The sequence below is a fragment of the Aythya ferina genome (genome assembly GCF_964211825.1).
Source record: "Aythya ferina genome assembly, chromosome: 1".
NCBI lineage: Eukaryota > Metazoa > Chordata > Aves > Anseriformes > Anatidae > Aythya > Aythya ferina.
In genome coordinates this window covers 183,742,426-183,767,821 of record NC_140296.1, presented here as the reverse complement: position 1 = coordinate 183,767,821, position 25,396 = coordinate 183,742,426, and the positions used below count along the sequence as shown (strand labels likewise).

At 36.2% G+C, this 25,396-nt stretch overlaps 1 protein-coding gene across 9 annotated transcripts; it reads left to right on the top strand.

The window, feature by feature from the left end:
* Positions 1–313: 313 nt before the first annotated feature.
* IQUB (IQ motif and ubiquitin domain containing) lies at positions 314–24,786 on the top strand. 9 transcript variants are annotated; one of them, XM_084520189.1, is made up of 12 exons: positions 1,121–1,573; positions 2,759–2,920; positions 3,034–3,209; positions 3,479–3,634; positions 4,560–4,770; positions 8,057–8,101; positions 8,567–8,742; positions 13,618–13,788; positions 15,266–15,442; positions 17,016–17,264; positions 21,092–21,277; positions 23,862–24,786. In XM_084520189.1, exons 1-12 carry the CDS (start codon positions 1,390–1,392, stop codon positions 23,985–23,987), a joined length of 2,019 nt encoding a protein of 672 aa, XP_084376315.1. In that variant the 5' UTR covers positions 1,121–1,389; the 3' UTR covers positions 23,988–24,786. The 9 variants fall into 9 exon arrangements, with proteins under 9 accessions (XP_084376322.1, XP_084376315.1, XP_084376316.1 ...); XM_084520195.1 differs by lacking the exon at positions 23,862–24,786 and adding an exon at positions 2,085–2,146 and having other exon boundaries at positions 1,439–1,573; positions 21,092–23,855; XM_084520191.1 differs by lacking the exon at positions 23,862–24,786 and adding an exon at positions 2,085–2,292 and having other exon boundaries at positions 1,439–1,573; positions 21,092–23,855.
* The last annotated feature ends 610 nt before the right edge of the window (positions 24,787–25,396 follow it).

Below are 25,396 nucleotides of genomic sequence, written 5' to 3'. Positions count from 1 at the left end.
TCTGATTAAAGTCATTATGTGTGACAATCACCTAAGACAACCTAAGGGAGATGCAGATTGTTAAACCAGTAAAACAACGTTTAGTTTGCCATCTAACAGCAGCACTGAGGTTTTTGTTTGTCTCAAGTGCTATCTGTGCTGTTTAGTCTGTCGAGTGTCTGTTTTCGTAACAAGACAACTTTAATCTATGTAATTTTGATTGTTGACATTCCATTGGAAGTAGATGAAAGATGCTTTTTTGTTTTCAAGGTATATGCTTTCCCAAAGAATGAAAATCATTTTTCACGCTGCAGGTGAGTTTGAATGTTTGACCAATGTGGTTATATGACAGGGACAAAGTGATTTGCTCTATAGAATTACTTCTGGTCCTCTTCTACCATGAGTTCAGGTTCAGTCCAGGGGTCAGAAAACAGATACCAGTAGTAAGGGGCTGTTTCTGCCCTTATGGGAAGCAGGTCTGTGTTCGTAATCTGAAGTCTGTGAGACTTTGTAACGTGAATGCGGCATACTGTTACATGGTGTGTAGATGTAATTCCAAACATATATTGAAATATGTAATTATATTGAAATAACTTTTTTACCAGGGTCCTCCCAGAGCCTGGCACCACACAGCTGTGCCTTTTAACTCTAAAGTAGTTGTGCGAGGTCGCTGGACTCGGGGTTTTCCTGCATGGCGCTGAGACACCTGTGCGAGCTGTAGCAACACCTCGTCGCTTCGCACCCGTCGAATCCCCTCACACGGGTCTTTCCTTCCCCTGCCCGCAGAGGAAATGCCCGACACCCTCCATCGCCCCTCGTAACAAGCCAGGGCCGATGCGAAGCGAGAGGTTTTGCGGTGGTGCTGCCCCCGTCCCCTCACGGCGCCGCCGCCGCCATTTCCCCGGCGTCCCCCGCCGCCCTTCAGGACGCATGCCTGGGGCCGCGCTGCCATGGTTGCAGGGAGCGGCTGCTTCGGGACGCCCTGACAGAGCCGGGGGGGAAAGGAGCAAAGCACCGGGGTACCGGGGGTTCCAGCCGTGCCCCGAGCCGGGGGGAGAGAAGAGGAGGCGGGCGGCCAACGGCCCGACCCGCTGCCCCCTGGTGGTGCCCGCCCTGAGGGGCGCTGAGGGGAGGTGAGCCCATGGCTGTGCGCCCTGAGGGAGGGCCTGGCCGCCGGCTGGCTTGGCTGTGAATTCCTCCCTGTGCACATTTCACCGATGTATATATGCATTATATACATACATGCATATGTATAGGGGCTGCTGGCTGCTCGCTGGCACCGTGGTGGAGCGTTGTGTGTGCTAAAGACCTGTGAAGATGCTCAGTGTTTTGCAGCTGGATGAAAATAAGTCATCCAGCTGTTCTGAGTAGGCTGGTTGAGAGAGGATTTAGGAAAAGTTTTTCAGAGCGATGGAAAATGGTGAGCAAGGTGCGTGTGAGCCAGACGGCCCATTCAGTGCATCACCCGAGAATGCATCTCCTGTTACTGCTACAAGTTACCCTACTTCACTTGCATTAAAAAATTCAGAAAGGGAAAAAGAAACATCTCAAGATGCAGTGCTGTCAGAGAATGTGACAAATTCGACAGTGACAGGTAAAGAACTTGTTAAAACGTTGGACATTAGTGCTTTAAGGAGATTTTTTTCTTCAACTCGATTATGCCATCTTGCACTCCTCACACCCTCCTGTTCACATTTGCAGGTTTTTGGTTTTGAAGTGACTTTTAAAATTATTATATAAAATTTGATTGAAAAGGTGAAGAATGCATTATATATCTCACATTGTGATAGCAATTTGTATACTAATAGAACATCTTATAGGGCAATCTTTGTTTCCAGAAATGTATATGAGTATGTTTATGTGTTTTGTACAGGTGTGTTAAAAATAGCAGTGCATAATTCAAATATAACATGACTTCTATTAATTTAGGCTAGATCATAGCAGTCACCTTGCTATTTTACCTTTCTGAGGTTCGCCTGTAACTTACCTGTCACCCTTCTGTACTCCATGCCTTTCTCCTGCAGTCCTCAAAACACTCCAGTGCTTCCTGCATTTACTTGATGTTTCTCTCTTCTGTCCTGTGTGACTTCCCCTTTTCCATTCAGCACCCTGCTTCCTTAGGTCTTCAGAGCTGAAGGTAGCGCATCCCATTCCACGTGTGAGCACAGTGAGTGACAATACAGAGCTGCTGCCTGCCTGCCTCTTGGCTGGGTTCTGTTCAGATGCTCTTATTTCAAGTAGCTGGTCATCACTTCCTGGGAAGAGCACTGTACCAAAGCCAGATGGTGTATCTTATCTCTAAGCCAAAAAGAAGTAATGTCTGGAGTTTCAAGCTAAGTAAACCTGGTTCATAGTCTTTGAGTCAACACCACAAAGTCAAGTAACGTGTGGAAGATCACACAGATTCAGCTATCATATGCTTAGATCGGGTCTAAGCTGGAGTGGGTTTCAGTAAGATTTTCAATAATGGTTCACTGTGTACGTGACTAACTTTATAAAATTATTTACTTGAGAATAAAACATACATTTAGCTACTATAACTTTTTAAATTGGAATATGAATGACTTTTTATGTGGTAAAAGCATTACGTTAGATCTCTCTTTAAATAGTATCTAATACTGCTTCAGCTTTCTGTTGAAACAAACTGTTTTCCAGCTTAAAAATCTATGATTATTCTGCCTTACAATGTTTCAATAACATCATTTAGGTGTAAACCTGAAAGAGGTATTTATTTGTTTTGAGAAGCATATCAGAAATTAATTTTGTTTTTATTTTTTAGGAAGCGTAATTGAGGATAATAAAACTCTTATGTGGAGTGTGGCTACATTTCATGAAACTATCCAGTGTGAGGAGTTGCATCTTGATCTGGGACATTTTGCCAGGAAAGGAGTTCAACAGGATTACCGCATGCCTGATGTCATCACTGTCAGAGTACAAACAGGTAAATGGTGTTTTTAAATGTGTATCTATCTCGATAGATAAACAAACATTTTAAAATCTCGATCTGTTACTAAAAGAAACAATATTTCTGTCTTGGAACTTCTGTTTGGACAGATCCTGATACCTTCCAAGATGTAGCTGTAAAAATTGAAAGACCTACTTTTCGTAAACCATTTCTGGGTGGATTTAAGAACAGAATAACAGGAGTGGAATTTCATAATGCAGGATCACAAACAATACCCAAAAAAAGACCTGAAAAAGGAACTACATTATTTTGTAGGGAAACACAGGTAATAGCTTTGTAGTGTCTTTTTAGAATGTTTATTATTATTATTATTATTATTTGTTTCTAAACAATAGAACATTGACACAATTATTTCAAATAGGAATGAGGATGTAAGTCAGCAATAAGTATGCAGGTGAATGTATTTAATGGATTAATATCATTAGGCTTGTGTTTTTTGTTTTTGTTTATAAACAGCTAATTTTGTACTTCTTGTAATGATGATCAATACAATCTCTGTATTTTGTTACAATTTGACATGCGTTTTTTCCCCAGACTGTGTTTCAAAAAAATAAACGTCAACAAACAGCAAATCCAACATCAACACAGATGACTAAGGTTGGCCTGTATGTGTCAAGCGTGACTGACAAACTAATAACACCTGGAAAGTATTTCACAGCAGAAGAATACCATAAACGTCGACTTGAAGCTGTAAGTTCTCTTCTGTTTGCAACTGTATCTGTGAAGTAAAGTAGCACAAAGGTTACTTGAATATTTAAGGAGTGTTCAAAGAGTAAATTCAACAGTGAGCTTCCAAATGTCAGCTTAATCTTCACATTTGGTAATCTTTCTGATTTAGGGTAAGTGTGTGTCTGCACATTTACAATATTAGTGTTTTCAGCAACATTTGAATGAGACCTTATGGTTTCTTAAATATTGCACATTGTGAATGTAATGATATCTATTTTAAGGTAAACTTCCATACATATTATTAGGGATTAAAATACACTTGTCCCTATGGCATTCTCATATCCTCAGAAGGACTTTAATGCCATGTACAGCCTCAAATAGCTGGAGTATTGGACTAGGATTTACACGACTTGCATTTGACTTCTGGATTTTGTGTTTTTGTATGTATGTATGTATGTATTTATATATTTATTTATAAACAGACCTGACACACACAGTGGGCTTGTGGCTTCTTTTTGGTGCACAGAGTTGCTTCCTGTAGGTGATTCTGACTGCAGATTCTGTACAGTGATTGTACAGGGCTGGCTGTTCAGGCATTTTAAGTTTCTTCATGCAAGCCACTTACTCAGTGACTGTGCACCTAACTTAAGTACGCCTTGTCATCATGTTAGCCTCTGGACACTGCTTTGTAAATGCCCTAGGTCTTATTTTAATTTCTTGAAATAGGCAGTTTGACTAAATGGATAAACAATTGGTTTCCCCAAGTGAGATAAGTGTATTGATATGTTTAGCCAGATGCTTTAGTATCTTCTGGTTAGAAGTTTTCTGTAAGAACTTGCTTGGTTAGCATGACCTGACACCCCTAAGATCTTGTAGAAATGGAACCCAAAATAACTATGCTGTTTGTTTTTAAATTGATGACTTTTTGGTATTGTATCACATGTAGGTAATAGTATTACAGAAATATTTCCGCCGTTGGCATGCTAGAAAACTAGTACAAAAATTGAAGGAAGAAAAGAGACTGAGGCTGGCATGGGAGGCACAAGAAGAGTTAAAAAAGAAAAAAGAGAAAGAAGACAAAGTGAGGAGGGAACGTGAGCGAAGACTGAACCCTAAAACAAAAGAAGACTTTGAGCTGCTTTACCATGCTTTAGAATGTAAGTTTTTCTTAAAGGGACGCTCTTAAAGCAGCCAAAGAGTACAGTCGAAAACAAACTTTTCTGGTTTTGGCAAGTTGTGTTTTTTTTTTTTTTTTTTTTTAAGGCATTACGTGACTTTTATATATTTCTAGAAGCTTTTTAGGAAATTATCAGCTTATAGAATGGTGCTAGTATTTGTGCTGTTTTGCGGGACTTTTTTGCCTGTTTGTTTGTTTTTGCCTTCATCTGTAATGATGTAAGGTCAGCTAGAGGAACAACTTCTAATTTTTTTAAGAATCAGAAGTTTAAAGTAACTCTGATGCATATAAGTTGCTGAAAATAATGCCATCAAGAAATCACAATTAAGATCCATCGTTTGCCGTTTAATATAGATATTTTCATAACGGGTTACATTTTGCCCAGAAATTTACAAGAGAAATTAAGTTTTTGCTTTCGTCCATGTCCTCTTCTGTCACCATTTCTTTTCCTTTCTAATGTATTCCATGTTTCACAAAACTGCTGTCAAAAATTTAAAAATCTGTTAAGACTCCTATAGAGCATCTTGAAAGACTTCTCCTATCAGAGTGGATGATGTCTAATAGAGGCAAGCACCTCTAAACTTTTCTGGCAAAATAAAGTGAATACTGCAGATAATTGGCTTAAAGTCTAACAGGAGAATAATGTAAATATAACAGAAAATTAGCCATTTTGGAAAAACAAAAATGAAAGATATGTACCAGCACATTAAAAACAAACTAAAAAAAAAAACAAAAAACTGCAAGAGTTCTTTTAAAATGTCTCCTTTTAAGCAAGAAGCTTGCACTGTCACTTCTATAACTCATATTTTATCTAAGCCTACAGTGCTTGCTTATGGTATAATAACTCTTTAGCAGTTTTTACCTTACTGTTCCTAATGCAGATCTGACCTAATGGATTACCTGATTCATTGCAAAGATACCAGATGTACCTTAAACCATCCCAACTATTTTCCTATTGTAAACTGAGTAAATAAATTTGGCCGCATGTTATTCATACAGCTTAGGCTCATGATTCAAGAAGTCCCAGGTTACACACTTATCTTAAATTCTGTCATACTTTGTGTGGCACAGAACAAATCGCTTTGTCTAAATGTGTAAGTGATATAAATATTACTGTTCTCTGTGACAAATGTAAAAATTTATTACTGGTTTTAAGATTTAAAATTTTGGGGATTGTATCTTTCTGGGATTTGTGCTTGGTTGGTTGTTTTTTCCTTCCCTCTTTCTCCTCAGAGAAGATTTGCTTTTTATTTCTGAAGAATTGGGCACTCTTAAAGGCCTAACTTGATAATCAAAACCCAAGATATTCAACTGATTATTTTCTCTCTCAATTTATGGCAAGGACTACTGTTTAGTATCTGATTTTCTCCAGTATTTCTTTAAACTTCTTCCTAGTTAATGTGCTATCGACTGTGATCTAATTCTTTGTGCGTGGAGAGGCTTATTTGCAATAGAAGCAAGAAAGCTGAGATAAAGTTGTGATTAAGCACTGATTTCCCTGATATTCTTAGATTTAAAACTTATTGTTATATAACAGTCTTTTTTGCTTAATTTAATACAGTTGGATTCATAAATAACAGAACTTCCAGTTTTGCGTGTTCAGGAATTTAAGATCTAGGCAACCTGAGAAGCAAGTGCCACTTCAAAAGCTGTAAAACAATTGGCTGGTATCAATCTGTTTTTTTTTGTTTGTTTGTTTGCTTGCTTTTGTTTTGTTTACTGTTGTTGACTAGTTGCTTCTCTGGAAACTTGCAGTCATGCTCTTTGTTATAACGGAGCTTAGTGGTTCTAGGAAGTTGGTTTGTTTTTTTTTCCTACCTGCATCTGAAACTCACATTCTTATAGTGTCACCAGTCTACACAAGCTAAATCATTGTGACAGTAATAGAATGAGGTTATTGTCCTCTAGAGATTGTGAAGGTTATTGCTGCTGATCACAACACCGGGATAATATTACAGGGTCAGCCAGTAGAAGCAATTCATTTTGGTACAAAAACTTGCCTGCTGACTGTCTGGTGCAAATGAGATGTATCTAAATATTCTACGTGTCTGCATATAGAGACATTTGTTAGTTATTTGAAAAGTATGAACAACTTCATTTGCTCTATAAAAACACTAGGAAAAAAAATATAATGATCCAATCTCTATCTGTAAAACATAATCTAAGAAGAATGTCTTTAACTTGATTGTATGTATATGATGACTCACCCTAGGTGAGTATGGATAACTGTTTCATAGCACCTTCATCTCTGCAAGTACAAAATTGCTTATTGTATTTATTAACTCTACCTTTGAAGTTGCTGCCCCCTTCAGGCATATAAAGCTTCATGTAAATTAATTCTATGCTGTGCTTTTGTTTGCAGAAATGGCTTTATTTTAAAATATATCTTTGGGTACTCAGAATTTGTCAGACAGCTGTCACATTAATACCAAAGCTTGGAGAGCCTTAAGGAAATGGATCGAAATATTTTAAAATAGAAAACATAAGGTATTGTAGATAAGGAAGCCACGGGCAGAAAATAAACCTTTCTCCCTTCCCTCCTCCTGGCTTTAATCTTACCTGATGATATAGGCTTTTGCAGTAAGTGTGCATCACATTGTATTGTTTTCTCTACCCCATGTTTTGCTTTTGTATAAATATTCTGAAATAATAACAAGATACTTTGAGATGCTATTCAGGAATATGGAAGCTTGAGGTCTTACAAAATTACCTACAAAAATATCAGGATGTATTTGAAATGGAACTGACCCTTCAGAAAAGCCAGGAATTGTTATGATGTATGCAAAGCAAAACAGCTTTCCATAAACATAATGATTTTACTGAGGGATTCCTGTAAGGGCACGTAGGCTGCATATCAGAAGGGGTACCACAAAATAAGCCATGATAGGTGTGTCTGCATGTTTGTTATTAAGTATTTAGTTTATACTTCAAAGTGTAGGAGATACCTGTGGTTTGGTGATTTGACCCTGTGAGTTAGAAGGCCAGGTGCTCATACAGCATGTACTGATTCACTTGCTGCTGTGATTATTATCTAGTGGCTTGGTGTCCCTTCCTTCTATTTAAATGGTTCAGTTCTGGAAGAGGAAATGGAGAGTGAAGTAGTGATTGTCTATTTATAAGTGTGTTTCCATCTGCCTTAGGTGGCAAAAGATGATACTACTCAATATTCACTGTTAAGACCTGAAGAGCTAAACATGATTGTCAGCCAAGTTTTATCTTGGGTTTGGATGACGTCAGTCTTCTTTAGATTTTACTCTTTTCTGCAGGGAGAAGCAGTGGTTTTCTAAGCACTGAGAACCAGTGGCACCGCAGTAAGATGCTGTTCTTAATCTGTTGGGAGGATCTTCATGATATCTTGTCTTGCAAGTTTGATCAGCATTTGTTTAAAATGATTCTTGTGTTCATATCATTCACAGCTGTTTGAGACTCATTATTATTTGAGATGCAAAATCATGAAGAAATCATTGCACCCTGCATTTCCACAGAAACTAAATTATTCTTCTTTTTCATTTTTCTGTTAAATCGTCTTTGAGTTTGGAGTATGACTTGGCAGTGTGCAATTGATGTACGCTCACACACTCTTAGAACACCTGTATCATTTACATTAATTTCTGTGCCATTTTGTGTGTACTGAAAATATGTATAACAATCGATTTCCCAATACAGAAACTGTTTTTTTATTATTATTATTAATAATTATGTTATGTCTGAAATAGGAAAGTAGGAATTTCACTGGAAAGCATCTAAAAAAATACCTAAAATATTTATACCTGTAGCATGGAGGCAGGAGGAGATTGAACGGATTAACGCAACTCTTACTGGAGCTGAAAGAAAGGCAGCACTTTGTGGACTTCTAGAAGAAGAGGCACAGCTGATTGCTTCCATTGGGAGACACAAAATAAACGCAGATGAGGAGAATCAACATAAAGCAGTACTGCACTTTCTGAGCAAGGTCAGTAAAGTAGTTTTAGGCTGAACATAAATGTAAAGTTCCGAAATACAGGAAGAGAAAAGGCATCTGTAAATTACCAGCCCAAAGTAACTTTTATAGCTTTACAAGTTAATCATGTGAATCCTAATGTTCTCTATATCCAGATTTTCTAGTTGTTCGTGTCAGTGATGCTCTTTTTCCAAGCTGAGAAAATTCCCTAGCACTGTGACTGATTATTGAAGGATGAACAATGCATCAGTACATCATTAGGACTGTCACTTGAGATTTTTCATATACAAAAGTAGCTGCGTATATGTATAATACAAAAATCAGCACAGAGCAGATTAATTTTGTGTTGTGTAACCATCATGCATAAAGGACGTGATTCTGATGGCACTTTTAGCATCATGCAAGGCTCAAGTTCTAACAGAACTCAGAATGGCTAATTTAAGCCATTATAAAATATCAGGACACTGCATATTATTCTGTATTTTGTATTGTGAGAATTAGAATGTAAGAATTCATGCATGAAACTCTGTTCTTTCTTAATCAGTTTCTGTATCTTTAAAAATCTGCCTATAAGCTTACCTTTCAAAAATACTCAGTTTCACTAAACAAAACGAATGACTAAATGATCTTCCCTCTGGTATGTACTGTTCATTGCTCTCTATAGTGGAAAAGTTTGCTATTGCATTTAAACTTAAATGCAAACTTTGAACTATGCATTAAGTATTTGTAAAAATTAAATTTTACTCTACAGAATTAGTTATTTTTTTTCTTTTTTTCTTTCCTCAAAAATGTTATACTGCAGGAGCTAGATTTTTTGTTTATTTCCCCATTGAGCACAGGCTTCTGTTCCTAGATAATCTTATGCCTGTCTTCAAAGGAAGTATTTACTCTGTGTTCCTGTACAGGATAGAAACCCAAGAGAGCGTTAACTGTATCTTGTATCTTATTGAACTCAGTGATTAACTCATTGGTTTCGGCTGAACTACAATTTTAACTTGAGATTTTATTTTTCTGTAATCATAGGGATGAAATTTAATGTGAGTGTTCTTTGGGTTCTCATCTATTTGAAAAACAAAAGAGAGAATTAGTTCATATAAAGATGATTTAGAATGACATTACATTCAGTGGCTCTTTAATGTGAAGTACAAAAAATAAAGTCCTTTTAAGTTAAAACAGCAATCTAACCTCTCAGAAGATTATTTTTTTTCTCTGTCTGCTTTCAGGGGATATGAAATAATTATGAAAAGAAATACTGCAACAGCAATAGTTTGGGAATAACAAAATTTTTAGACTATTTAGTGCTCAAAAGTGGCAGTTCTGTCCAAAGGAAACTCTTCATTTTATTATTGATGCATGGGAACAGGCCCCCAGAAAATGATTTGATAAAGTCTATCATCTTTCTTCATTATGAACAAATTACTTATCTGAAATACTGGGGGAACTGCTACCAGGTTTATTGCCGTGACATGACTGAATTCTCTGTTACTGCTATCAAGAGTGCAAAAAACAAAGAAACTTAATATTTAGGAATGATACCAAGAATCACGAATCGTTTCTATGTTAAATACTTGCTTCTACTATTTAACATCTATTCCTTTATCATCCTTCTAAGAAAAGAAGCCTGGTTCAGTCTAAAGCAAATATATTTCCTCTTAACTGTATCTTGATCTTTATTTTTCCTTTCTGCACTGCTTTCCAGTGTGCTACCCTGTATAGATTACTTCTGGTATATATTCTCAGGAGCCAGACAGTTTTCTTGCATTTAGGAATCAGAAGTAAAATGTTCTTCAGTACCATAACTCCTATTGATAGCTGATGGTTGGAGATTCATGAGAGACCTGAGAGACAAGAGACATCTCTTTCCAAACAGTGGACATACTTCAGGAGCACTTATTACTATTTTATTTATTCATATTTTACATTTATACTTTTGTGTTTCAGTACAGAGACTAATTTCTTTCTAATTTGACAAGCTAGTTAGCTTAATTTCTGCATCTTTTCATGGTTTTGCTTGCTTGCTTGTTTGTTTGTTTGTTTTCCTTTTTTTCTTCTTTGTTTTAACATAATTTCAACAGTAGTGTTTGTTTGGTGTTGGACTAACCCGTTGACATAGATAGCAGCCTAACACAGGAGATAAAGAAAGTAATAAACTTTGCATTTAAAAAAAAAAAAAGGCAATGTCAAACTGAATAGGTGTCTCATTATGATTGTAACAAGGCAGTTTAAACACATGAAATTTATTGTTGGAGTGGATTATAGCCACTTTATTCAGTTATTTCTTCAGCTTTGAACTGATAACGTTAATCCAGACACTTGCCGTTAAAGTTGTAATGACGTTGTAATGCATTCTTCATGCATGAAGAATGCAAGCAGCTCTACTTAGCCAACATGATATGAAAGTTGCTTTTTCATGGTAACTTTTGTTCCCTTCATTCCTAAGTTAGGCATGTACCCTATGTGCTTTTAGAATGGTTTCTCCTGGTCATGTGTGCACTACCTTCTAGGTGTCTTCTTTACACCAAGTTCATTTGTCTGCATTCAAATTTTGAAGAGCAAAATTGGAGTTTTTTTTAAAAGGCAGTCCTGTAATTATTAACTCTTGTTCTATTCATACCTTTCAAACTTTTTGCTATTTCTGTACACGTCTTCTGAATTTCATTTTTTTGCTTTGCTTACCTTTTTCTCTCTGTATCTGTGCTCTTTTGTTTCTCTCCTTAGATGTTCTTTTCTGGTTTCTTGTGCTGGCAGCAGAGTGCAGTTACAGTAGTCTTGCTCTCTGAAGTAATACAGATAACAGCATTATTGTAAATTCCACAGCACTGCCAGCAGACAGTTTCAGTCAGGAGAAAGCTGGGTAAAAAATCTGTAATTTTAGTTTTGTTATGTCAATCCTTCATGAAAATAGTCCTGAAATCAGTGAGATTGAGATTCTTTCTGATACACTCGAAATCCTGTCCATAGTGATGAGATCTCTGTATTTATTTTTTCAATAAAAAGCTGCATCATTCATTGTTTGTTTAATTTGCTTCATTTTATAAAATACCCTTTTTGATGAGGTAGTGAGGAAGTTACAGATAGGTTTTCTTGATTTGAGTAATTTAAATGTGATCATAACATAGGTTGTCTGTGTTACAGGTGGTCTGCAGCGTACAGCCCTGAGACTGCTAGCTCATAGCTGGATTGTGTAAATTTACCAAAGGAACCTAGCTTCAGTAACTGTGTCCTAGGCAATCTCTGCTCAATGACTCTCCCTAGTATAAGCAGATGACCTTTATGTCTTACAAAAAGTGATTTCTTTGTAGAGGATCAAATGTATGTACTGCAGTTACGTACACTGTGGAAATCAATGATTGTCGCAGCTTTTTCGTAAGGTAGATGGGCAACATAATATTTCTTCTAAGTTTGTGGGTTTTTGCCTTTTTTTTTTTCAGTATTTCTAGTTCTGTACAAAGTTAGTGTAACAAAGTCATGAAGTTACGTTAGAATGCTCCTTTCTCTCCCTGACAGAAAACAGCTTCTTTCTGGTTTTGCAGAAGTTCAAAGATTTCATTAAGGAATGACGAGTTCTACTTTTCACTAATGTCCATTTTGCTGTTGCATTTCTTAATTAGTTCTGGATCTGGATTGTGATCTCTGATTAATAATACTTTAATTATAGTTCCATCCCTACTGATAAAGTAATTAAACGTTATCCAGTATTAGGCCATCTTTTCAATTACTTTGTCTTTCTTTTGCTTGCCTAATTTTATAATTTTAAAAGACGAAAGCCCTATTTTGATGTGGTGAAGACTGCTCCTATCTGTTCTATCTACCTAACATTCTTGCTATTTGTATGACTTCCCACCATCACAAGCCATCATCATCATAATAATAATCACATAGATACTAAAATCATATCCACAAAACTACTCAGGCATCCAAAGGTTTCATGAAGTGTTGCTCTAGTTAGCTGACACTGAGATCTCAAAGTGAAGCTCACAGGTGTTTGAGAATATTCAAGTTCCAAATGCAGTGAAAATGAATGATTAACACACCCAGTGAAATTACAAATAACTGTCTCAGTGTAAGATTAAGGAAGAAGAGTGGTGTTAGACAATGATGGGGAGAGGGTTTCGAATGCCATCTTTCTGTTGGATTGAGATATCTGTCTCCATGGTTAATTAGCCCCACACTGTATCAGTGTGGACAGCAACCAGAGCCAGTCCTGCAGGAAGAGGAGAATGCCAGGACTCTTCGAACTGAGTAGTGCAGCTGATCCCATGTAACTTCTCACTGCAGAAGTTCAAGATGTGCAAAGAGAATTGGAATAGTATGGTCTGTAGTTAGGTCTGCAAAACAGGAGCCAGCTAAGTATCCAATAAGCTGTAAATTCATACTGTACCTTAGTCAGCTTTACCAGTCTATGCCTTCTATCTGCCTGTACAGCTAGCGAAAATAGAACAGTTCCCTGGAGGTGCCTCGCGCCGCAGTAGCCTTTGAGGCCTTAAATTTGAGATCTTTACACAGTCAACAGTCCCATTGATCTTACTGATAGTTTAGAGGGATTTATGACTGCGAGATGAAACACAGAGCAAATGTATTCCAACACTACTGTCAGTAAATTCATTTTAAAGAAGCAGAGCGTATCCCTGTAGGAGAATATTATTTATTTTTAATATACTCCAAGTCAAAATTTTCATGACCTGCAATTTTAAACAAAGTGTGCAATTGAATGCTTGCTCTGGTGGAAAAGGTACTGTAGAAATATCGACAATAGAATTAGCCTTTTGTGTTAGCCAAGCATTAAAGTCAAGTCAGTGTTTGCTCTGGTGAAACCTGATGTAACAATGCACTTGGTCAGCTGGTGATCAGTTTATAATAGCTCAGTTGTACAAATTGTTTCTGAAGTGTGCACAACCCAAGAGATGGAAAGCATATGATGGAAAAACCACTGAAATGGATACACCGTACACACTCCGAGCCAGAGAACTGCTTGAAATCTACCGCAGTGTTAGCATGAATGACATCCCACAAGATGAGAGAGTAGATGTGCTGTTAACACTCAGATGTACAGTGGAGGTATGTTTTATTTTTCTATTTATGTTTGGCTTGAAGCTACACTTTCCAGAGGTACAGTCATTTAATTATGTCAATACATATGCAACACTTCTGGCAAATAGGTGCCAGCATGATCAGCTGGCAGCAAGAGTCTAATGTACCATGAGAGAATAATTTATATTCCAGGTATACTCTAAATTCATATTGCACTTTGTGATGTACGCGTTTTTCTTCAAGTTGTGGTAGAATTTTAAGTTTTTGGTCTTTTTTTTTTTTTGTGTGTGTGTATTAAAACATAATACAAATATAGGACAAAGATTAGCTTAATATTTGTAACAACTTGATGAAAACCATGACAGAGATGCGAGTGTCTGTTACTATTTTTTTGTTTTTCTTGAAACAGATGTTCTTGATTCCCCATTTAGAACCTTATAATTTCTCTGTTGCTTTGGCTGCCACTTTTATGGCTGGCAAATACTGATTTTTTTTTTTTCTTTTACCTCTCACTCCCCATCCCCACTGCTACTGCCAGGATTCTTAGTGAAATAGAAGCTGGCTGCATTTCTTTTAAACCTTTTATTTACTTATTTTTTTAATTCAGCTTTAAGGCACTTTCAAGATGGTAAGTTGACATCAAACTAGAACAGAATGTTGTTTCCTGGTCTTACTGAAACAAACTAGCATCTTCCTGTTGCCTTTGGTAATAGCAGAATTTGATCTGAAGTCAATATGACATTGGGAGCATTGCTAATTTATGAACTTTTGCCCATCTGAATACAGTCATTGTTGTAGTAATCAAAGCCTAGAATTTCTGTAAATTAACACTCATGTTTTAGGTGAAGAAACCCTGAACTTAGTCACCTGCTATCTATCCCTGGAGAATCTCTTTATAAGCATTTGAAGTATTGAAATGACTAATTTCCAAGGATGCTTATAAATCTCCCAGGTCTTTAGTGTGTGTGTTTTGACTGGTTGGGTGGTTTTGTCTTTGTTTCTTTTAAAATATATTTAAAAAAAAACAAAAAACAAAAACAAAAACAAACAAAAACAAACAAACAAACAAAAAAAAACACAACTGTGTATACATGTTACACCTCCTGTCACATAGCCAGAGGGTGCCAAAAGAAGCCAAAGCTCCTTAGGGACTTTCTGGGGATTTTGGAGACTCAAAACTGTGCCTGTGTTCTGTGCCTCATGTCAGATGCTCAGTGTTTTTTAGTGCCTCCAGATTTGCAGTTCTTCATAGCTTCAGTATACATACAGGCTCCTTAAAGCAAAATCTGTAAGTATTCTTAGTTGTTTGGCTTTTTACGTTAGTGTTTTTAGAGGTTATTTTCCTAAGACACTACAGGTTCTTCTGTTCATATTGAGAATGTAAGGGGCTGTGAATGAATGGCATAGTGTCCATAGTTTGCTTTTGTATCTGTGTTAGAAATATTTTGTTTGTTATATTGTTGTATTGGTTTTTTCCCCCTTTTTATTCTGTACTTTCCTTCAGGAACATGCATGTGAATTAACAAAGGAAATAGTGGAATTAATTGACAGAGAAGTTGATCTTATGTCAAGAGAGGTGAAAGAATGCAACTTAGAAGGACTGAGGAAAAGAATTTGTACGTTATTTCTACAGTATATTAAAACACCGAAGTTTAACCCTGAAGTTGCAAAGATACTTAAGGTATTGTTCCTGTTTTGCAGTCTGAGTTAATAGCCATAAAACCAAATAGCCAAAAAAATAGGATAGAAAATGGGAGTGGAAAACCATGAATACTTTTTTATTTCTTTTTGCTGTAGAATTGCTGGAGGAGTTCCTCAAGAAGTAAAAATACATACAATTTTCATACAAATCATCTTATATAGTCATAGAGAAAGCATAGTTTTAACATGGTTTTAACAATCTGAGAAGTAGCAGATCGTAAAGAGAGAGCGCTGTAAATGGTCTTACAGATCTTACAAGGTAGTAACAGGAAATTGTAACAGCAACGACACCAACCAACAGAGAGAGCTGAAAATGACATAATTGCAAAGCATTTTTTCTTCCACTGGAAGAAGGTGTAATGTCTCACAAATCCAGGAAGGAGGAGCGTTGCCATTGTCAAAGTGATGAGCTGCTGTTGTACAACCAATTGTTACTTCATGAAAAGCAGATCCAGCTAGGAAGGGGAGATAGTGGTAGATACCTCTTTTAAGTTGTGTGATTGTTTTTTTTTTTAATTTCTAACTCCAGACTGTAGTAAAAATATCACTCGTTATGGCTGGTTTAGAAAAAGACATGTATTCTGCATATATCAGGAGAGGATTCCTCTTATGGTGTTTGATAGTGCCTCAAGGATAGGGACCTAGTAAACGATAATGGGCTTTAGAATCAACTAACAGTAAATTTTCACTACGTTTATCATCAGGGTTACCTAGATGGGTCATAGCAGAGAGTGGGGATGGGAAATGCTTGGGTTTTGTAGCTTTTGGTTCACTGTATCTTGAGTTCAAGGTTGAACTGCACCTATTTTTGAACCTTGTAACCTCCCGTAGACCATAAAAAAGACGGCAGTTCATTAGCAGACAGTCAAAGTGACCACAGCCTCTGGGTGTTTCAAAGAAAGGCAGATGACCACAGTGGGTAGCGGGATTGTCAGATTGTTCAAGCTACCCTATTACAGACGTGGGCCTTCTGCACAGACTACATTATACTCCTTCCAGAACCACAAAGCAAGATGAGGATAAGGTTTTTAGCAAGTTTCGTTCACTTTCTTCCCCAGTATTGCTTTTGGACACAGAGTTTTTATGATTTCATATTTTTATGCTGAAGTATTAATATGCCTGCAAGCTCAAGGCTTTATCTTTGACGTGAAGAACAGATTCCACATGAAAAATTAAATGCTGAAGAATTGGTTTCTGCTTTCTGTGTTATCAGCCATTCTGGAAAGATGACAATCTGCTTACAGAAAAGCACTAGCAAGAGCACTGGCGCAGAAGGTCTTCATATATCTTAAAAAAACAAACTGACTGATTTGTATAACTGGTTTAAACAAGAACAGTAAGAAAATAGAATGGCTTTTGGTCTTCTATTTAAAAGAAAAAAAATCCTAATGAGTATTTTAAAATTAATTAGTAGCTTTTAAATATTAGAGCATTTGCATAAATACATGTACAATCTATTCATGGTAGAGTTAGGGTGGCTCACAAGTAATACAAAGATATTATCATGTTGTGATAAATTAACTTTTTTTTTTTTTTTTTTTTAAATCTTTTAGGTTCCACCACATCCTCTAAAGCTCTATAAAAATGTTAACTTCTGTCATAGCTGCGAAAATTACTTACCATCTACTGAATTTCCTGTTCCTGCTAATTCCCGCACCATTGGCAGATGTCACTTGTGTTGCAAGCTTGATAATGAGGCTCGGCAACGGGAATCATTTTTGAAGTACAGACTTATACTAGAAAATCTCAAGAAGTCTGAAGCTGATTACCAGGATGATACTAAAATTGTTTTCTTAGTTCAGGTACTGTCTGAGAGATCATTGCTAATAATGGAAACTGGTGGCTTTGTCTCTAATTTTCCTTTTATTTTGTGGATGTAGTTGACAGGAAGAGAACTAAAAGCTAAAAGCGACAAAAACTCCCTGTGATATGTGATGTTCACTACCATTAAGAAAAAGCACTCGAGCTCTTGAAATGTAGCTGTGGTTACAAGCAATATATTAAAAGAAGGTAGAAGACTGGCTAGCAGGTCAAAGAAACAGATGATCCAGATTCTCTGGTACTGCTGTGGTGATACTGTTGCTTAAAGCCACTGGCATCATTGGTAAAGGAACAGTGATGTTTTTGTGGCTGGAGTATTGCTGAAGACATAGTGTTAGTAAAACAACCTTAGCCCCTTTTTCTGAATTGTTGTAGTAATACAAGTGAATTTTTTATATTCTCAGAAGGAAAAAATAAAGAAAACAAGGTCTTTACATTCTGTTTTATGTCAGCAGAGCATCTGTCTAGTTGGAATTTTTACTGCTTTGCACTCAGTGAGAGAGATTCACTAAATATTTAATTTTTCTAAATTATTTACTATCATATGTAATTATATGTAGTCTTCTGCAGCATTTCTAAGTAGGTAATGTTTCTTAATGATCATTGCAAGAACAACTCAGTTCAAAGAACTTCTTGCCTCTACCTTTGGCAAACTCTGTCTCTTCTAGTTGTTACTATTTGTTTTGTCAACAAAAGAATCTGACATCCAATATCCACTGGGAAAGTTTTAAAGTAATTGCAAAATATTATCTTTTGAAAATCGAACAGCCCAAATTTATTTGAACGTTCTGGGATTTAGAAATAGGAATCTCTATGGCATCAACATTCATAGGACAGTTTTGAACTGTATTTTCAGGATGTCTAAAACAGCAACCAAGCAAACAGAAGCCAGACATCAATATGCCAAAAAGTAAGATTGGATCTTTAATTATCATGCCTGTGTTAAGAAATATAACAGAAGAGTTTTAGTAGATGCTTGTTTGTCAATACTGGTTTCTATTTAAGCTGAATAGTTTTTGTTTGTTTGTTTTTGTTTCTTTTCTTTATTTGAACGTGTAAACATCCTTCAAGCTCACTTGGATGTCTCTCACATCACATCACTTACAAAATTTTTCCAGCAAACTCTCTTGGCTGCATTAGAACAGCAGATGCTTGACCTTGCGGAATGCTGGTGGCCGTTAATGCACTGAAACATGACTGTTTTTTAACTGCTGACACTGAAAGCCCTCTCTTGCCATTGCAGTTTTACCACTACAGCATCTCTGGACACTCCATGTCATTTTCATCCAAATTAACTTTTTCTCTTCAGAGCTGTAAATATCTAAACAGCAGAGATTTGCATCTTAAGTTATTAGTTTTGTCTTTTCTCAAACATTTCTTTAAATTATTACATTTTTCCAAGCTGTTTTTTTTTTCTTTTCTTCCCCTAACAACCGCTGTTTGTCCTCTACTCCACTGTATCCAGAAAACAGCTCCAAGGCATCAAAAATGACTCTGGCACAACTAGAAGTCTTTTGCAACGTCTACGACAGCTTGATTTATTGTCCAGTGCAGTACCAAAACTGGATTGTCTGTGGATAGATGCAAGACTTTTGTGATAAGATAGAAGATTTTTCTTCAGATGTCTTGCGTATTGATTCTAACCCTGCTTGGGCTGAACACTTCACGTGCTGTTAAGGCAAATAAAGCAGTTGGCGTGTGTTAGGGTGTAGCTCCGCTGAATTCAGCTTGCTACAGCTAAAGACCTGCTTTGTGGTATCAAAATGAGTTAGATCAGCAGCTGTGTCAAGTCCTGAGGCTGCCTTTAATTCTTTCAGAGGGTTTAACTATGCCATGCTCCTTAGAATCAATGGTACAGAGTATGGCTTTGATTTTCTTGATGGGCAAAATCCTAATGGATGTGATCATTTGAACTAATGAATACTCTTCACTCCTTTATCAGTTCGTTGCCTACCCTCATTTCCCAGTCTCAGCTGCTGAGTGCTCTCTGATACTTGCTCCCAACCTGTTACACGGCAGTAAGGGCATTTCTGTTTCTTGTGAGAACAGAACAAGTTATTGGGATGGAGGAACTGAGTTTCTTATGAAATCAATGAGCTGTAAATTTTCACAGCAAAACATATCTACCTCAAGAAAGTGCAGAAGTTGACTCTTAAATAAAACTTTCCCCCATAAGTAGACTAGTTTTAACATAGAACAAACTTTTGCCTGTTTTTTCAGGGAAAAAAAATAATCCAGGAATAAGAAAGTCAGATTGTAGATCTGTTTTGCATGGGACTTTATATACTCCAATATAGACTTTAGCGAATTCTTTTAAGATGTACAGCTTCACATACACACACACACAAAATAAATAGTAGTACTTGCTAATATGTTTGCTGACAGATTTCTGGCTTCTTAGAAGATATAGAAGTTATTCAAAATTTTGTGAAAAGGAGGAAATACTGAAAATAGAAGCAATTAGTGAAACCTAGTAAAGGAGGCCCCACAGGACCAGATTTAAGACCAGATGTAGCAGTAATCCTATGTTCCTGGACTTAGTAGGCACACATTTATTATAAGTGGAGGTTCTAAGCCAAGCTTTTATCCACATTTTCCCTGGAAATAATTTAGATGGGCTCCTGGATTTTTGGAAGCAAGATAGATGAGAATACGTTAGGCTGTATGTCACTGAAGCACCATGCTGGTATACTTTCATTCATCCTTTGTCAGGAATTTAATAAATAGCGTGTAAACGTTTATTTTAACAAAATAAATCAAGATTTCTCCTTAGAGAAATGAGCCTTTTTCAAAAGGCTAGGTGGAAGAAAACCTGTTTAAAAGTCTGTTGTTTACAGGCTCCTGTAGATAAAAAATCTTCCAATAATGTTTCCATGACTGATACAGAGAAGGATCAATGGAGGGCAACTGAAAACTTTACCAAAGTTCAGTGGTAACTGCTGTCTTAAATTCTTCTTCTGCATTTACGATGCTGTTTTTACCAAGTTTTAGTAGTGTTTTCTGACAGCTAGTTATAAATTAAATTAAGATTAATGCAGAATAACTTGAAACATGGGTGAAAAATATATCTAAAGACCTTTCTGTACCAGAGAACCTTTACAAATGGACCTTCCATTATATTTTGTTAATGTTGTAGTGTAGCTACCTGATCATATGTGACCTCATTTGATAAAATGAGTAACAGAGTCACGAACACCATAAACTCTTGCACATCAACAGCAGAGTGAGGGGAAGGAAGCAGAGCAGGCAATTTAGGGTCTGTCATGGGTGAGAGTTTTTATTGGCCTAATTTCCTACGTTTTCCACACCTTATTATCCTGACTGCATGTAAACTTGAAGTAATTTAGTAGTGTAATAACAGTAATAATTCGATAACAGTAATTCTGAACCCCTGAATGAAATGGTAAACATCTCAGTAATAACAGAGATGGATTATTATTATTAACCAAAGAAGTCTGAGCAGGTTAAAGAATGCCATGCGAGAAAACAAAAACATGGGATTTAAGAAGTTTTATAAAAGCATTTAAGCAATCAGGATGTCAAAGGAAGATGGGAAATTGCCTTTGGCAGAAACAATCAAAGTAAGAATGTAGCGTTTTAGAGATGACATAAAAATGTAGTTGATAATTGCCACACCATGCTAGAGGAAGATGTAGTGTATATCTAGATGTTCTTTAACCAAGTGATTGTATGACATGTGCATAGAACAATATTTTATTTGAAGACTGATTTGGATTCTTACATGGTTACCATGTTCTTCTTGTAGAATGAAATAAGTTTCTTCTTTCTTACCCATTTTCCATTTCAGCTGCAAGATCTACAGTACATGATTGAGAACATTTGGGGCTGTCAGTCCGCTCTTAGTGCCTGCAGTGACCTCTATGATTTGGTGATGGTCAGATGGGATAAGCAGCAGGAGTGGTCTCCGTGGAACACAGTTCTTCTCACTAAAGATGAGGCAGATGCACATCTTAAGCTGTGTAACCTTCAAGAGGTAAAATTTAACGGGCTTAATTTGTTTCCAATACTTCTATTACATTTTAATAGAATCCTGTGCGTAGTGATGTTTGGCCAAAGTCCTTACACTCATGCATGTTTAAGTTGGCCCACTATATCTGTTTAAATAATTATGTCTGTAGTATTAAATAGACAAGGCAGTAGTCCAGAGGGCAGCTGGCAGACTACAGCTCACATCCACGTACCTAAACTGTCTTGCCCTGGTTCTCCCACCTGAAATTCAAGAAGCTAAGTTGCCTCATCCGTGCTGCTTACTGAGAACCATTCCACATCTGTGATGCTCCCTCATCTGTGCTCCGACATAGCCAGCCTGGATGTAAAATATGCTAAGCTCTAAATACTGTAACACCTGTGTACTTTTGGTCTGGTATAGGCTTTAGCCTCATTTGTTTCTGGCCTCATAAATTTATCATCAAATAACAGAATGGCACGTATAATCTTTTGTCTAGAATTTAAGGATTTCTCATAATAAAATGTTCCAGCTTACGTTCTCACATAGCACCACTTTCTTACATTTAAGTGCCACTGAAAATGTAGTCCTACAGTTTATAATTAAATAATAAAAATGTAATGGCAGCTCTGAGTTGGGAAAACTTAAGAATCGGTACAGAAGTAATTGAAACTGCGTATTTTTATATCACTACCCCCAAATCCCATATCTAAACATAGTAGCCTGGTAAATAACTCACTCCACTGGACATCATATGGTAGAGTATTCAATTTTCTGTGGCACAATAGAGTCCTGGGGACTGTGTTTGTCTTGTGATTAGTAATGGATTATTAAGCCTCTCTCCTGTAGGTTTCTGATTTATATAAGTAGTGATCCAAGGCCGTTGTTGTATAGCATTCTTTTATTCAGGATGTTCTTAATTCAATTTCTAACACAGTATGTATGCAACACAAATGCAACTTCTGATGTTAGTTGTTATGGAAGTCTTGAGAGTATCTGAGAATAAAATTCACAGAGGAAAAGAATTACTCAGTGGAAGTTATGCTTTGGGAACAAAATGTGTTAGGGCATTCTAAAGATAAAGGGAATTCAGCTATCTATATTTTTGTCTGTGCATGCCTAACTTGTGTTTTCAAGCAGCTGTGTTTATATGAGCATTACCTTTAAAAGTTACAATCAGTTTCAAGCTGGAAATTCCTTTATCAACTCCTCTATCTCACTTCCAGTCAGTAAGGCTCTTCAGGCACTCTGAGTCTAACAATGCATCCATGAATCTATGTTACTGGCTTTATAGCAGGCAGAGGTTCTGATTACGCATTTACCTGGTTTAACTTCTTAAGTCTGGATGTCATAGTCAGAAATGCCATTAACTTGTTTAGGTCCACAGGTTACACTTGTGTTTTTAATATGAATGATAAATTGTAGTAAAAATATTTCATTACTTTAATGTAACTGCAATAAAACCTTTTTCTGTTTGGATTTAAACTTTCTCTGTCATTGGATTCAGCCCAAGTAATGAAATTTAAACTACATTAGAGTACAGAGTGAATTTTTTCAGCTTTTTTATATTATTCAGTTACAATGAAAAGCCGAAAGTAAACAAACTTCATCTGTGAAGACAAGTAAAAGTCTTGAATTTCATGCGCTTTTTATTAAATGTGTTCTAAGCTGGTATATGCTCTGTATATACCCTTGAGAAGAACCATTACTTTTCCTATTTCAAATGCCTTCGTTCAAAGTTGGAGAACAACTGTATGATTGGCAGAGGGCCATAGAAGGTTCCTCTGCATCTCCTGCTTCAGTGGAGGTGGGAGAAAGCTCAGAAAAGCAACAGATAAGATACGCAAGCCTACCTTAAAATTGTATGGTATTTGTAGTTAACTCTTGCTACAAAAATTGAAACGGGCCAGCAAGGAATTGCCTTTCTTCACTGGTAATGGCCAAAGCTCTGTTTCAAAAAGTAATTGTGAAATAAGAGAAAATGAGGCAATGTTAAAATGCTGTAAGTTGGATCTCATTCATTTAAAACAAAAACAAACAAACAAAAAGCCTCTTAAGCTATCTAGAGATAGCAAAGTTGCCTGTTTTTTTTTCCAAGTAAATATTATGCTTATTTACAGCATCATCTGAGATAGTACTAATCACTAGAAATTGTGAAAATATTATCACTGCTGACTCAAACACTGAAAAACACTTTCTGCAGTGATTATTTGTAACTAATCACTCTGATTCTTAGTAAGGAAATTTCCTGTATTTATCAATTTGCAAATGATGATATTTAGCCATTGTCATTTTTAATTTTTAAAAGATAGATACAACTTTTTTTACTTGAAAATAAATGAATGAATTTTATCTTGGATAAAAAATGCCAGAAGTGTTCCTGTTTTTAAAAGATGACATTTCACAAGGAGTGGTTAGTGATTTTCACTGTTGGACCATAAGGTAGCAGTATAGAACTACAAAATGTTTTATTTCCTTCTGTAATGTATATGAATAAATCATATGGCTTAGTCCATTGAAGGGTCACTATTTATACTGTCTATAATATAAAGCAATCTGTGGATTGATGAATATTTTCATTGTATTTAATGGCATTTGGATTTTCTTTCAGGCTTATGAAGCAGCATTTATTCACAGAATAAAACAAAAACATATCCGGGCGAAAAAGTACTTTGCTCAGATCCCAGCAATGACATCATTTTTGCCTAGGAGTAACAAGCAGGCTAATGCAAGTTAATTTTTAATAGCTACGCCTATTCCTACCAGTACAAAAACATAACTCTTAGCGAAATTAACTGAAGTTAAAGAAGGTAACTGAACTATTGATTAATACAATTTACTTGATTTTGAAGATTTTTTTACCAATATCTTAATTGTATAACATCAAAATAAACCTGCCTATAAAATAATTTGATCTTGATTATTCAATATAACTATATTTCATGGTTTGTAACCTCATTATTTAAAAAATATTGTTGATGAGCTATATACATTTGTGAGCTATGACTGCTTTATTGTGCATGCCTGTGTTGCTTGGAATATTTGTTTCTGTGTAATATTGCTTTTGAGGAAATCTAGCTACCTCTGTCATCTTCCACTTAGAAAAGTAAAAATAAATTATTTAATTTTATATTAATATATTAAATGTATTTTTCTGGCGTTAAGCATATAAGGCAGAGAACCCCTCAAACTGTGCATTCCTGCAGAACAACAAAATTGATATGCCCTTCCAAATATAGCTGCTCTGACTTGGAAACATTGGTGTAAAACAGTAACTTCATTTTTTATGGCTCATCTTGTTGATCATAATGGAACTGCCAGTATACAATTGTTGTATCCAAGATCATGAAATTATTGTGAATCAGGCTGAAAACTTTAAAATACACAATGCAGACTGTTCAGAACATTTATTTTTTTGAGGAACTTCTGTTATTTAAAGTAGAAGTTAATTGCTTCCCTAATTATGGTTATGTTTGATTATAATTACAGTGAAAAATGTTTGATGGTGTCCATTCAATAAAGTCCTACAGAAAGTTGCTAGCTTCTGTTGACTGCTTGAAACCTCTATTCTAGACATGTCTTTCACCAAGGGCAAAGCCCTTTGCTCTGACATATAAAACTGTCTAGTAAAAGCAGTAGCATTTAAAAATATAGATAAGCGTATATTTAGAACCAAACAGCTGGTAACGAGGTTGATTCCTTCAACAGAACACAAACTTGTAGACTCGACTGACGCGGTGCATTCTAACATCAATGGAAGTCTTTCCACTGGTTTTGCCATTAATTGCAGATTCTGGGTTTTATTTCAGTATATGAACTAGTAGCACATGAGCATTACCATTGATTTACGTACTTACCAGGGCTTGAGCCTTAAGATAAGAATGGCTGCTAAGACTGGGCCTCTGCCTGAGTGATAAAAGGATTTTTGAAGAAAATTATGGATTGAAGGGCAAAAGGAAAAGCATGCATCATATAAACAGTAGCAAACTTCTTTATACATTAATTTCTTTTTAAATGTTTGTTTAAAATGTACATTACAAGCCCTGAAAGGTGGTTTCAGTAAACAATAAGGAAATAATTTGAACAAATGTGAGAAGCCACAAGTCCTTTGGTATCAGTGCTATGTGGTGTTGGAGATTTTTGGAA

What these genes read in the sequence shown, in the direction of transcription:
- IQUB (XM_084520188.1), top strand. Translation starts at nt 1,390, where the DNA reads ATGGAAAATGGTGAGCAAGGTGCGTGTGAGCCAGACGGCCCATTCAGT. An exon ending in TGAGAACCAGTGGCACCGCA is followed by an intron (nt 8,102 to 8,566) that starts GTAAGATGCTGT and finishes TTATACCTGTAG; the next exon opens with CATGGAGGCAGGAGGAGATT. An exon ending in TACTGCACTTTCTGAGCAAG is followed by an intron (nt 8,743 to 13,617) that starts GTCAGTAAAGTA and finishes TTGTTTCTGAAG; the next exon opens with TGTGCACAACCCAAGAGATG.